The sequence below is a fragment of the Lepidochelys olivacea genome (genome assembly GCF_965140295.1).
Source record: "Lepidochelys olivacea isolate rLepOli2 genome assembly, chromosome: 20".
NCBI lineage: Eukaryota > Metazoa > Chordata > Testudines > Cheloniidae > Lepidochelys > Lepidochelys olivacea.
Window position 1 is genome coordinate 1,706,558 of NC_140430.1, and position 14,520 is coordinate 1,721,077.

General features: G+C 62.7%; 1 protein-coding gene across 1 annotated transcript; it reads right to left on the reverse strand.

The window, feature by feature from the left end:
* Positions 1-11,736, reverse strand: DHH (desert hedgehog signaling molecule). Its single transcript, XM_084609779.1, has 3 exons — positions 10,727-11,736; positions 2,866-3,127; positions 1-892 (listed from the first exon to the last, which is right to left on the reverse strand). The coding sequence occupies exons 1-3, from the start codon at positions 11,033-11,035 to the stop codon at positions 204-206; spliced, it is 1,260 nt and encodes a 419-aa protein (XP_084465905.1). The 5' UTR covers positions 11,036-11,736; the 3' UTR covers positions 1-203.
* Positions 11,737-14,520: the final 2,784 nt, after the last annotated feature.

Here is a 14,520-nt window from a genome sequence, read left to right on the forward strand (position 1 = left end):
GCCCCCCCGTCGGCGTGAACACCCCCTGGGACGCTGTAACAAGGAACCCAGTACCCCCTCGCTCCCCTGCTGGGGGCCCGGGTTCCCATCCCCTCCCTGCCCCCAAGGCTTGCAGGGATCCCAAGGCACTTGCAGTAAAGCTTGGAAGCCACTCGGGGCCCAGGGCCTCCTGCTTCCCGTTTGTTCCATCAACTTTGTCCGAGTCACTGACTGTAACGCGGCCGCTCGGCCTGGAGGGAGTCCTGGCCCAGCGCCCCCCACGCCAACTGGTAGAGCAGCCGCGAGTACCAGTGCAGGCCCGTCTCCGGCACACTGCAGTTCTTGCCCTCGCCACTCAGGGGCAGCAGTGAGAGGAGGCCGTGGAGGAGCCGGAGTGGGGCGAAGGCGCGGTGGGCCCAGTGGTGGTTCTCCAGGACGGCGTAGCAGGAGGCTAGCACCCCGTTGACCAGGAGAGTCCCATGTGACGTCAGCGGGGCGAACACCCCCATGCCCTCCTCCCGCGACACCCGCAGCACCCGGACCGGCTGCAGCCCGCGTCTGCCAGCGTGGTGGGCCAGCACCGAGTCACCCGCCCGCACCCGCCTGGCGAAGATGGGCACAAAGCTGGCCGTGCCGTTGGCCGGGGCCTGGGCAGCGAACACCAGGTGGGAGGGCGTGAGCAGCAGCCGGTGGGCAGGGCTCTCCGTCTCGATGGCCACGAAGGACACACGCCGGCGCAGGTCGCGGTCCAGGAAAAGCAGCACCTCGGTGGGGACCACCTGGCCGCTCGGGTCCACGGCCAGCACCCAGTCACCACGGCGCAGCTCCGACAGCCCCTTCCGCTCGCCGCTCCGCAGCATCACCATGGCGTGGCCCGGGAAGCAGCCGCCGGCCCGGCTGGCCAGGGAGTTCTCTGCGGAAAGACAGAGGGTCCTGTCAGCACGGTGGCAGGCGTGGGCCAGAAAACACCGCAATGGAGGTACAGAGCGGGCGGGCAGGCGTGGGGGATATTTGCACCCGCCTCGCTCCTACGGTGCCAGCCCTCCCCCGAGCAGAGGTGGTGGACCAGGTGAAAACAGGGCTAGCACCTGGGCAGTTTAAATCCAGCACAAGGCCTGGCTCACATGCACTGGAGCAGAGAGACTAGTGCCCGGCACAGACAGACCCGGGCTTGTGAGGCCTGCCCGTGCCCGCACCGGGGCTGAGCAGCTCCCGAGAAGCGCCGCGGGCTCTCGGCCGCCAGCGAAGGCAGCGGGAGCCGTGGGCAACTCCTGTGTCTGGAGCCTCTTCGTTCTGCCGTCTGGCTTGGCCATGGTTCTAGGGAGGGGAAGAGCTCGCACCTGACGGGCTCAACCTAGAAACAAACCAACAGGGCCCGGTGCTTGGGAAGGCCCCGTTTACCAGGGGACTTCAAGAGGGATCCCGAGAGACAGCTTCTTTTCCCCTCCCACCTGAAAGTGCTATTGCCTGGTGAGGAATCCTAGAGACGTACCCACCTCCCCCAGCTCTGTCACTGGGAGGTTAAACCCAATGGGCCTGATTGTGCTGCCCCTTGGGGGTGTTGGCCACACCGGTGCACAACCCTCCCCTGTGAGCTGCTGCTCTTTCACCCCCACTTTGCATCAGCAGAGCCAACAATGCAAGGTGCAGAGAATCAGGCCCCAAACCACAGCCCCTGGTTACGTAGGCCCTGCGGGATTTTGTCTGCTGCCTGCAGGGAGCACAGGTGAACTGGACAGTGAGTGTGGAAAGATACTATAGATCTGACAAAGAGAGGGGCGGTTTGAACTGCGCTTCGACGTGAAGCAAACACAAACTAGCTCTCAAGAGACACGGCATGTGTTTACAACAACAACAGGCAGGACACAGCACACAGAGTCTCTCTACGCATGTCACTAACCACACAGGAAATCATTCACACTCAAACCGAGTCTTCGAATCTTGAGGACTCTCCAGCGCTGGCATGCTTTGTTTTACTGCTCACCCCGGGCTGGCTCGGGGACAAGGACTAGCCTGGCCAGGTTCACTTATTGTTTCTTCTCAGTTTGGCTTGTGCACCAGTGCACACCCGGGGCTTTCTGGGGCTGCTGGAAGGGGTGTGGGAGGGAAGATGGGATTTTAAAAAAAATATTCTTAGCTAGTATTACTAATTATTTAGTTAGTAATTAGCAGTTAGTTAGTATTACTACAACAATTACTAACTAAGAACCCTCTCTGCACTGCATTTCTTTTCAAAAACCGTAAGAACAATTCTCTTCATGTTAGATTTTTGTGAAATCCTTAATGCTAACGGGGTGAGTAAGGAATTCTGCTGCTACCATTATGGCAGTGCCAAGAAGCACCCCAAAAATCGGGGCCCCGCTGTGCCAGGAGCTGCACAGCACTACCATGAGAGGCGGGGCTTGCTCCAAAGAGCTGACAGTCTGTAAAGGCAACAGGTGGGAGGGGAAGCTGAGGCATGGACCTGGGAAGAGACTCATCCAAGGTCATAAAGCAGGTCATTGGCAGAGATGGGACTAGAACCCAGGAGTCCACAGTCCCAGCCTAGTGCTCTGCCCACCAGGGGTATTGGGCGGGGGCATAAAAGCAATCGAGAGGGTCGTGAGGTGTTGAAAATTTTATTTCAGATGAAGGCAAAGAAAATCTGTCCCCTCCCGCTCCCCACACACTCTCCGGCGCTGCTTCCCACTCTCAGAACACCCCCCTTGAGCAATCACACAGCTGAGAATCAGTGACACATTTTGTACTCTTCCACGTGAACAGAAGCAAACTTCTGAATTCAAACAAGGAGTGGCCAACCTGAAGAAGTCAAGGAACACATGCCACCCGGCACGGTGGCAAAGCCAGGGTCTCTATCCCCCACGTCATCACCCTGCTTCCCGTTACCTGCTTTCACCGACACATGGATGTGGGCCTTGGACTCGTAGTAGACCCAGTCAAAGCCAGCCTCCACGGCAAGGCGCGCCAGCATGCCGTACTTCTCCCTGTCCCGGTCAGACGTGGTGATGTCCAGCGCCCGCCCCTCGTAGTGCAGCGAGTCGGGCAGGTGATGCCCATCTTCGTCCCAGCCTTCTGTCACCCGCAGCTTCACGCCGGGCCACATGTTCATCACAGCGATGGCCAGCGCGTTCACACGGTCCTTGCAGCGCTGGCAAGGGAGAGCATGAACATAAGTACATAAGAACGCCCAGACTGGGTCAGACCATGGGTCCATCTAGCCCAGTATCCTGTCTGCTAACAGTGGCCAGTGCCAGGTGCCCCAGAGGGAATGAACAGAACAGGGAATCACCAGGTGATCCATCCCCTGTCACCCATTCCCAGCTCCTGGCAAACAGAGGCTAGGGACACCATCCCTGCCCATCTTGGCTAAAAGCCACTGATGGACCTATCCTCCATGAATTTATCTAGTTCTTTTTAGAACCCTGTTATAGTCTTGGCCTTCACAACATCCTCTGGCAAGGAGTTCCACAGGTTGACAGTATGTTGTGTAAAAAAAATACTTCCTTTGGTTCATTTTAAACCTGCTGCCTATTCATTTCATATGGTGACCCCTAGTTCTTGTATTATGAGAAGGAGTAAATACCACTTATTTACTTTCTCCCCACCAGTCATGATTTTATAGACCTCTATCACATCCCCCCTTAGTCGTCACTTTTCCAAGCTGAGAAGTCCCAGTCTGATTAATCGCTCCTCACACATTAACCCTTACTGCTCCGGGGGCGCGGGGGATGCAGTGGGGCAGACGGAAGGGAGCTGCATTACGGGAAGAGAATGCACAGCTTGCCGGGGGCTGCAAGGAGAGGGGACCCTGACATCAGAGCAGGAACGGTCAGACAGGGGTTCTCAAACTTTTGTACTGGTGACCCCTTTCACACAGCTAGCCTCTGAGTGTGACCCCCCCTTATAAATTAAAAACACGTTTTTATATGTTTAACACCATTATGAATGCTGGATGCAAAGCGTGGTTTGGGGTGGAGGTTGACAGCTCGCAACCCCCTGTGTAATAACCTCGTGACCCCCTGATGGGTCCCGACCCCCAGTTTGAGATTTGTGCTAAGAGATTTGGACAGCCCTGCCCTGCCCTGGGGTGCTGCGGGGGGCACCCAGATGAAGGAGATGCTGCTGCATGGGGCAGAGGCCAGGTCATTTTCATTGACAGGGACAGCGAGTGGCAAGACAGGGGAGGGCAAAGGCAGCAGCATCCCCATGGTCCCACAGCTTTGCGGGTTCACAAGCCTAATTCCTTCTCCCGCCTGGCGCACGTACGCCCTGGAAAGCCAGGCAGTGCCACCGGGCGCGGGGGCAGGGTTTCAGAGGCATTTCAGCCGAGCCGGGGGCACTGTCATGCCGGGCCCTGCACAGACACTGAGACCCACAGCAGCTCACCGGCGAGGGCCTGGTCTCCAGTACGAAATGAATGGTGCGCTCAGCACCAGGAGACCCGCCCGACTCCCCGGCTCGGCAGACCAGGGTTGCCCGGAGCCAGCCTGGGCGAAGGGCACACCTGTCTCTGCAGCACAGCAAAGGCCTATGGACCAGGCGGACGCAGGTGGGCAGGGAATAAGCCCACAGAGGGGAAGGGACGTTGCCGTGGGGCAGCAGCACTGCCAGGGATAGAACCATCCGGCCAGTGCCCTACCCCCCGAGTCAGTCTGGCTCCCCGAGCTCCTGCGTGGGACAAAAGTCAGGGGGGGCTGTGGTGACCCCCCCCACCCCAATTCTGAGCTCTCCAGTGAGACCGGGGGGGTGACCGGGGGGGCGTTTTTCCAGGCCCTGGCTTGTCGTCAGAAGCTGGCAACCAAATCCCCTGGGCAGGGACCCCGGCGGGCACAGACGGCCCCACAGAGCCATGCTGGGGATGGGGCCACCCGGGGACGGGACATGCCTGGGTCTGGCTGAAGAACCAAAGCTGAGGGGGTGGGGAGAGGGAATAAAGATTAAACTGGGTCTGTCTGCCCCCACCCGGCCCAAACCAGAGCTCACCAGCTCCCCACAGAAATACACAGACCAGCTCCTTAATGGGTGATTCATTAACTCGGGTCAGACCCAGAGGGAATGGCTAATCCGTGTTTCAGGAGCATCAGACTTGTTTGAGGTTGAGCCGGGCTGGGCAGGGGGCGGGCGGGAACCCGAACTCCTGGGTCCTATCCCTGGCTCTGGAATTGTCCCCCTCTGTGACCTTGTGCCAGTCACTCCCCTTTTCAGGGGCCGTGGGGATAGCCAAGCTTCCCTGCCTTTGCAAAGCAATGAAACTCTTGATTGAAAGGTGATAGATTCATCCATCCTGCTGCAGACCCATGTACACTTTGCCCTCAAACAATTTCCAGGTTGTTTATCTGTTATACCATTCCTCCCGCACAGAACTGCAGCCACCTCTGGGGCGAGGTGGAGCAGCTCTGTATAACACCAGCGCTGCAGAGCAGATGGTTTTAAAAACAGTGCATGAAAATCAGAATCCCGCCGAGTCTCTCCCGATGCGGGATTGCAACAACTGGCAACAAGAGGCAGAGCCTGAAATAAGCTCAGCGAGGAGAGGCAAAGGGAAAGGCTGGAGTGGCAGCTAACATCCCGAGTCTCAGCCCATACTGCCTCTTATCTTCACCCCCAGTGCTCCCCCAGATCTGTCCCCCCCAGCATCATTAACTGTCTCCTGCAGCTTTCACTCCTGGCAGCCACTTTCCTTCCTTCTTCCTTCCCTCCTCCTGGGCTCCTGCCACTGACCCCTTCAGCGCTGAGCGACCTGTGGCTGCAGCCCACCCTGGCTCAGGCCTAGGAAAAGTGGGGGGAAGTCCAGCAGCCGGATAGCAGAACTGGGGCCTTGGGGGCAGGCAGGGTGGGCGGGGAGCCGTGAGGGGAAGGAACGAGAGAGGGGCAGACGGAGAGATGGCGGGGGGGCATGGGTGGCATTTAAACCAACTGGAAAGGGAACAAAGTCAGATTGATGGCGTGCCGGGGAGGAGGGAAGGGCCGGAGCAGGAATGTGCCGCGCTTCTCTCCCCTCACAGCACAATAGCTGTTTTCCAGCCCGAGAATTACTTAACTCGGCGAGAATTTCAGATCCTCCGGTTCAACAGAGAAAGAACAGCAAAGTCATCAGCTTTGCCACAAAGGGCCCATTCAGCGGCCTTGCACCCCCCGGCCGGTGTCAGCAAGGGGGAAAGCGCACCGTGGGGGGGGGCAGCCACGGGACCCCACTCCCCGGCCAGTATCCCCCTCTGCAGGACTGCAGCAGCCAATGACCAGGATTGGGGCCCTGCAAGGGTGGGGGCTGGAGGGGTGGACAGGAGAGGTTGGTGTGCTGGCCACCAGGGGGTGTCGGGCTGGAGGGAGAGCAGAATATCCCCTGGCGGGGAGGAGTGCTTGGAGGTCTGGGGGGGGGGCTCTTTTAGCTTGACTCACCCTCCCTGCATGCATCTAGGCTGGGGATCCCCCTGTCCCAGAGCATGTACTTTCCATAGGGGTGAACAGAGTGGCTGGGGGAAGCACTTTCTGGGGTACCCAGACCAGCCAAAGGATGGATGAACTCCCAGGCCCTGAACCCTAGTGGCCAGACACCCCATGAAAGTCAGGGTGCAGCAGCCAAATTTCAAGGTGGCTAATCCACTCAGCAGCACCACCAGCCACCACACTTCTAGCTGGATAATATTCATCCTAAACAGCTGCCACACTCCACCCCAGAGGAGGCTGCATCTCAGTGCTGGGCAAGTGATCCCTTTTGCTGTGCGACTCTGGAACAGCTTCTGTGTTCTGCCCCAGAGGTGGCGGCATTTGAGTAGCATGGGCGATGGGGTCTCTGCCAGGGTGATCTGTCACATGGCTGTGGAGTGGGGATAGCTGCCTTACAAGTCCTCCCATAGGCCCCTGGGCTGCAGTTAGGGGTTGTTGAAAACTGGGTTCCTTCCATCCCCCTGAGATACCTCAATGCCCTGCCCAAGCACGAATACGATGCACTCCACGTCCCTGCCCACAGCATGGCAGCCTCAGAGGGAAGCAGCCCAGAAGAAGGCAAGACAGGAACAAAGGGAAATCGTACCAGCTGGGAAGCTCCGGCTGGGAGAGGAGGTTTATCACTAAACGAATAATCAAATAAAGAAAAAAGTAACCACTTCGCTATAGCCTTGACATTATTCTCATACCAGGAGGGCGAGACTGGCGCGGCGGGCAGGGCAGCCGGGAGCATGGGAAGGAGGGAGAGGGACAGGCAGTGAAAAGAGCGAGAGTGGGAGAACAAGGGAAGGGGAAGAGCCAGGGAGCAGGGTGGATGGACAGAGAATGGAGACAGAGCCAAGCAGCCTGGACCAGGGGAGCCTGAGGCAGCCTCCTCCATCACCATGGCAACGGGATACGGGCATCCCCCTCGCTGCCCCAGCCTCCTAGGATGGGGAGACACAGAACTTCCCTCCTGCCAGCTCTCCCCGCCCGCCATTTGCCCCAGTGGGGGCATGGGACCCCATGACCTTCGCTTTCTATTCCGAGTCCCCCCACGCCCCCATGGCAGCCGGCCAAGCCCAGCTGCATGGCCATGGGAGCTCTGACCTGCAGAGGCAGCCGCAGGTCACCAGCTGCCTGGCTTCGAGGGCCAGAGGCTGCCAGGACCACGGTCCTGGAGCAGCTGAATAGGGGCATTTTCAGGCACCTCTGAGGCAGGGACGGGGAAACCAAGAGAAGCAGCAAGTGCTGCCGGGGCAGGGGAGTGACACCCCAACTGCAAAACCCCTCCACGGGGGGAGTCTGGGCACTGCACAGACCCTGCCCAGCACAGCTCGCGCCCCAGTGACCTGCCAGTTCCCCCTCACCTGAGACTCTCAAAGCACAGTCCTGACGCCTCAGAGCAGCCCTGGGATATAGGTACCATGGTATCCCCATTTCAGAGCTGGGGAAACTGAGGCACAGAGCAGGGCAGGAACTAGCCAGTGAGTCCAGGCTGCAGGCAGAGATAGAAGCCAGCCATTATTAATGACCTGGAAGAGGGGCTGAGCAGGGGGTGAGGGAGGACACCACGTTACTGAGGTTAGTGAAGACCGTGAGGAACTCGAGAGGGACCCTCAACCTGGGCCTGGCCCACAGGGGGTGGATCACTTGCTAATTCCCTGTTCCGTTCACTCCCTCTGAAGCACCTGGCACCGGGGCTGATACGCTGAGGATCGCCACAGTGCAAACCCCAAGGATGGAGCTGAATCGGTCAGGCGAGGAGCGGCGGTAGCAGACAAACGCGCCCAGGAAGAGGGACTTCGGGTTTTTCCAATTTTAGTGTCTATGGCTCTCCAACCACTAGACCCCACTCCCCTCCCACTGCTCCAAATGGAACCCAGGAGTCCCAGCTCCCATGGCAACCAGCACTGGACACATCCCATCAACCTCCCGATCCTGGTTTGCTAAGGCTTGAATAGTCCAGCATCCTGATTCCTTCCTGGGAGGGAAGGGCCCACCCCAGAGTGTGGCCCCCTCAGTGAACACAGATTCCCCTCCTCACCCCAGCGCTGCAGCATGAGCGGCAGGAAACACCCACCCCGGCGCTCCAGGTTCCCGGCGCTCTCCATGCACCCCCACGCCCCATTGTCTCTCCTCCGGGACAGCCAGCTCATTCTCCTCCCAGAGCCGGCGCGCCCACCACCCTGTGCCATCCAGACCCAGTCTGGCTGCCAGCCTCCCCCCTCGCCCAGGCAACGGGCATCGGGTGACTCAGCACGAGGAAATGAATCCGCGATGCAGTCAGCATGCCCACCCACGGACACACGAGAGGCAGAAATGTCACCGGCTCGCACAGCCCGGGAGCCAGAGTTCCCCTGGCACCACTGGGACCTGGCATTGGCCACCCTGGGGGCGGTTACATCAACTATCATGACTAAGGGGCATGGCACGACCATGTCGCCCTCTCTGGGGCACAGCCTGGCCCTGGGGCACCTCCTGCCCCCAGAAGGGCCTGCACCTCCTCCGCCAGGGTGCCCGGGGGGCTTCCGGCACAGCTGCAGCCCCTCCGTCGTATTACATTGCTCATAGCCAGGCCCCTGTCACTGCAATGGGGTCAGTCCCGGTGGGTGGGGCTGATGGAACAGCTAGCCAGTCCTGGCCCATCTACTTCTATGTGTTGCTAGCACCACGTTCACCCATGGAACTCACTGCCCCAGGATGGTTCAGATGCAGAAAGCGCACTCAGCTGTGCTGGGATCTGAAACTCTGCTTTGTACATGTTTCAACCCTGGAGCCTTCAGCCCCCAGGCAGCCACTCCCTAGCTAACAGACCTGTTAGGGGCCCTGTTCCAGCCATGCAAGGGACTTATCTGCCCCCCGTTGTCCTAGTGTCCCAGCACCTCTCTAGTCACATCTTTATCCTCACAACCCTCCTGGGCAGCAGGGCAGGACCATTATCCCCATTGGTGCAGTGGAGAAACTGAGGCACAGAAAGCCGCATGACTGGCTTGTGTTCATACAGTCTGTGGAAGAGCTGCGACCGGACCCCGGGCCTCCCAGGGCCAAGCCACTGGGCCAGCTGTCTCCTCGTAACCTGTGCAACAAACCAGAGCAACACAGAAGCCCACAGTGAATGTCCCCAGGGCTGGGTCAGTCTCCCCAAAAGGTCTCACAAACCACTTCATGTTCATTTTTCTCACTTCGTTTCCGCTCCAATGGGTCGCTGGGGAGCCTGGGGGGTCTGGGATGGAATCTCTGCACCCCACATAGACAGAGGGGTCTGCCCCTGTTTGCTCAGCCCTGCATCAGGCCCTGGGTGGAGACCGGGCAAGGGCCACAGGGTGCAGGGCTGGGAGCCCCTATGCTTGTGTCTAGCACAGATGCCCCATATCACCTGAGCCCAGGCACCTGCCTCAGTGTCCCTGTCTGTGAAATGCGGGAGTCTGTAGGAGCTAGGCTCTGAGGAGGTGGAAACGCTGAACTGGAGCCTGCCAGGTGCTTTCAGAGCCCGGGATGCTCCAAGGCATCAAGGTCCGAGGCGGCTCCCGGGGCTGGGGCAGGGCAGAGCAGCGATTCCATAGAATGGCCGGAAGGGCCCCCAGCCTGAGCGCCCCCTTCGCCCCCCAACAGCTGGACCCTTCCCCGGAGCCTCCAGCGCTCCTTGCTGCTGAGGGGGTTCCCAGCCCTCCGAGTTGGGGCTGGAACACCCGGGGGGGGGTGCAGAGTCCGGGGGTGCACAGTCGGGGGGGTGCAGAGTCGAGGGGTCGGGGGGGTGCAGAGCCAGGGGGTCGCAGAGTCGGGGGGCCGGCGGGGGGTGCAGAGTCGGGGGGTGCAAGGGACGGGGGCCGCCAGACCAGCTCCACGCAGCCGCTGGGAGTTCAAAACCCAGCCAAACCCCCGAGCGAAGGGGCAGCAAATCGCCGGGGGGTTCAGGGAAGCCCGCTCCGGTCTGGGAACAAGCTGCAGGCGGGTCCAGGCCGGTCACCCCCGACTCGGGGGACGGACTGGGAACAGCCCCCTCCACCCCCCGGGAGGGGCGGTGGGGGTCCAGCCGCTCGGGATCCAGCTCCAAAGGTCTCGCTGCCGGGCAGCCCCCCGGAGAGCGACCCCGGTCTCCCAATTCGCTCCCCCTTGTACCTGGACGGCTCCGGCCCCTGGACTCGCCCTGCAAAGCACCCGGGCCCCGGGCCCCAGCCGCGCCAGGGACAAGCCGCCAGGGCCCGGGTTAATGGGTAACGGGGAGCGGGGAGGGGGGCAAAGCACCCGGCTTAGCGAGGGCGGGACCAGCCCCAGGAGCGGGGCGCCCCCGGGGGTCCCCGGGCCGGGCGCCCCTTACCTGGCTCATGAGCCGGTCGGCCCCCGTGTTCTCCTCGTCCTTGAAGATGATGTCGGGGTTGTAGTTGGGCACCAGGTCCCTGAAGCGCTCGGCGCGGCGCCCCAGCCGGCCCTCGGCCCGCCCGCTCGCAGCCAGGGTCTGCTCGGGCACGCTGGGCACGAATTGCTTGTAGCGCAGCGGGACCAGGTGTCTCCGGGCCTGTCGCCTGCGCCCCGGCGGGCCCCGGCCCGGCCCGCAGCCCCGGCCCGGCGGCAGCAGGCAGCAGGCCAGGCAGAGCAGGCTGAGCGCCAGCGGGCCGTGCCAGGGCATCGCGGGGTCTGGCCGACGGCTCAGCTGCCTCCCGCGGCTCCGGGGTCCCGCATCTGTGCGGAGCCAGGTACCCCCGACCGCCCCGGGGCCCCCCCGGGCGCTGCCAGCCCGTAGCGCCCGGGGACCGCTCCTGGCACCGCTGCCCCTAGGGCCCGGGGACCGCTCCTGGCACCGCTGCCCTAGGGCCCGGGGACCGCTCCTGGCACCGCTGCCCTAGGGCCCGGGGACCGCTCCTGGCACCGCTGCCCCTAGGGCCCGGGGACCGCTCCTGGCACCGCTGCCCCTAGGGCCCGGGGCCCGCTCCTGGCACCGCTGCCCTAGGGCCCGGGGACCGCTCCTGGCACCGCTGCCCTAGGGCCCGGGGACCGCTCCTGGCACCGCTGCCCCTAGCGCCCGGGGACCCCTCCTGGCACCGCTGCCCTAGGGCCCGGGGACCCCTCCTGGCACCGCCATGCCCAGGTACCCTGGGTGCTCGGCCGCGCCCTCTGCTGCGGGGACCCTTGGGTGCCAGTCGCGCGCCCCGGGCAACGTCCCCCTGCTGCTGCCAGGCACTGGGCAGCCCCGCCGGGTCTTTCGCTGCTGCTGCCCCTGCCAGGCTCCCGGCTCCGCCTTTAAGAGTCCGTCCCCCGGGAGCGGCGGCCACATCCCCCCGGTGCCGCCCCCGCGGAGCCCGAGCCAGCGGTCACTGGCGCGCCCTGCACCCAGCACCCAGCGCGCGTCCCCGCGTAACCTCTTCTTGTGCTCCCGCGCGTAACCCCCCTGGATCCTGCATGCGCGTCCTCGCGCACTGCCAGCCTCGGTGCACCTGAGCGCGCTCCCGCCCTTTCACCTGCGGCGCGCCCCACCTGGCCCCAGCGGGAACGCGGCTCTGCCCTTCTCCGAAGCGCGCTCCTGACAGGCGTCCTTACCCCTGTCACAGTGGGGCCCAGCGCACCCCCATTGCCGGCCCCCCAAGCCCTTATCGCACCCCACTCCCTGCACCCCCGAGTCTTCCACCCCCCACTGCACCCTCCTCCCCTTCTCAGCACCCCAGCCCATGCCCCCCCTTCCCTCTTCCCACCCCAGTGCGTTTCCTTCCCCCCTTCTCGCTCCCCAGGTCCCCAGCCCCCCTTTGCACCTCGTCTCCTGCACCCCCTCCCCTCCGGAGCACAGTCCGCAGCAGGCTCCTACGGGTCAGTGTAAACCCACCTCTGGTCTCCCAGGGGTTGCCTGCACCCAGGGAGGGGGAGCTCGGGTGCCCCCATTGCAGGAGATCTAGCCCCCCCCATCCCAGCCAGGAGGGTTAAAGGGCCTAATTCCCAGGGGGAAAGTGGCCTCCCCTACTGAGCTGGGGTCCCCCTCCCGCACAGGGCTATAGCCCCCCACGCCGGGGCCAGCCTCTCTCGTGCGGGGGGTGTCAGGTGAGAATTTAGCCTGGGAGCAGGGGGCCCTCAACCGCCGGCGCTCTCCTCTGGAGCCGCTGGCTCCGGCCACTGTTGGGAGACCCGGGGAGATGGGCCCTGGTCCGAGCCAGCCTGGCCTGCCCCAGGGCGTGTCCGTCTCCCCCGCACCCCGACATCCAGCACCTGCCTCGCCCGGCAGGCGTATTCCTGGCGGCGTCCTCACAGGCCATCCGACGCAGTGGGGATCCCCCCACGAAGGCTCACGCTCCAATACCCCCCTTAGTCTATCCGGTGCCACAGGACTGGAACTCCTGGAGACCCCAGGACAATCCTGGAGGGTTGGCAACCCTCCTCCCCCAGGGGGTCCCTGCTGGAGTCGTCGGCCAGGCCCCAGGAGCGGGGGAGGTGCAGCTTCCAGGGTGGGGGCCCCAAACATTCAGCAGCCACTTTTGAAAACGGCAAATCCCCCCCCCGCGGGCGGGGGTCGGGGCTCCTCCTGCAGCATTTCCGGCTCTGGCCAGCAGAGGGCAGGCTCCTCTCATCCTAATTTGCCTTTTGTTGCAGTTCAGAGGACCCAAAGTTGAATAAATTCACCACCAAAGGGGAAGAGCCTAGAGCGACCTCTGCCCTCCCCTGGGCCGGGCACCCGGGCTCCCAGCCCCTGCCAGGGCACCCACGCTCCCAGCCGGACCTGTGCCCCAGGGCCCTCCCCCCTGCAGGTCCCCAGGGTCACTTGGGCGCCTACCAAGCAGGTTGGAGGCCCAAGGCCCGGTGGGGGGGGCCCAGCTCTGAGCAGGCTGAGCCAGCTCCCCCCAGTGCCGTGGCCCCCAGGTGGGAGACGCAGGCTGGGGCAGGTGCACCGAGCAGCGCCCACTGGCGGGTGGATCGGTGCCAGGCCGGGGCGGCTGGGAGAAGAGCATGTTCCAGGGAAGCCGGGCAGCCATGGCCACATTTCCTGCAATATACACCCAGCTTCCTGATCAGCCCCTGTAAAAACAGGATCGGTTGGGCAGGGCAGCGAAGAGACAGCAAACTCCCAGCTGTGATAGCCAGGCCAGGCCGGTTCCCAGCCCCCTGCGGCCGCTCCCCCCATCCGGAGAGCCGGGGCAGGATGGGTGGGAAGGTTTGGCACTAGGGCAGTTTCCTCTGTGCTCGGAGTGACAAACACCCCATGAAACTTGGCTTGCGGCCGGAGGCATCGCTGCCCCCTCACACAACCTCCCCCCCCCCAATATAGGGTGTTGTGAAGGCAAAGGTTATGATGGGGTTCAAAAGAAAACTAGATCAGTTCCTGGAGGACAGGTCCATCATTGGCTATTAGCCAGGCTGGGCAGGGATGGTCTCACAGCCCCCCTTGGTCTCCCTTCCCCCACAGCTCTGTTGCTGCCCCTCAATCCCAACCTAGAGCCCCAAAGCTCCCAGTGACAGATTGCCTGCCCCCCTTCTCAGCTAGCCTGGAGCTGCTGCTGGTGCTCTAGCCCAGCCTGGGCCCCCTCTGGCCCATAGAACCCTGCAGGGACTCTCTCTATGGGCACGGGGGGGGGGGGGCAGGGAAAAGGGGCCCCTGAAAGCCAGGAGCCCACCCAGCAGCCCAGCCCGGGCCCCCTCTGGCCCATAGAACCCTGCAGGGACTCTCTCTATGGGCGGGGGGGGGGGCAGGGAAAAGGGGCCCCTGAAAGCCAGGAGCCCACCCAGCAGCCCAGCCCGGGCCCCCTCTGGCCCATAGAACCCTGCAGGGACTCTCTCTATGGGCACGGGGGGGGGGCAGGGAAAAGGGGCCCCTGAAAGCCAGGAGCCCACCCAGCAGCCCAGCCCTCACCTTTGCGCTGACTCTGTTTCTGCTGCCTCGCCCAGGGCTGGGGGGAGGGTGGAAGAGGCTCGTTCGTACAGCCAGGAAAATGGGTAATTACACCCAAAAGCAAAGGGGGAGTCAGACAGGGTGTGGCACCTTCCAGGCTGGGATGGGGGGAGGAGGGAAGCTGTGAGTGTATATTCACACACCCATTTGGATACGCCGGAGAGCAGATCCTGCTTCTGCTGCAGCAGCCCCAGCTTCCCCCAACAGCCCCAGAGTTGGGTGGGTGCAGTTTTGCACATGCCCCA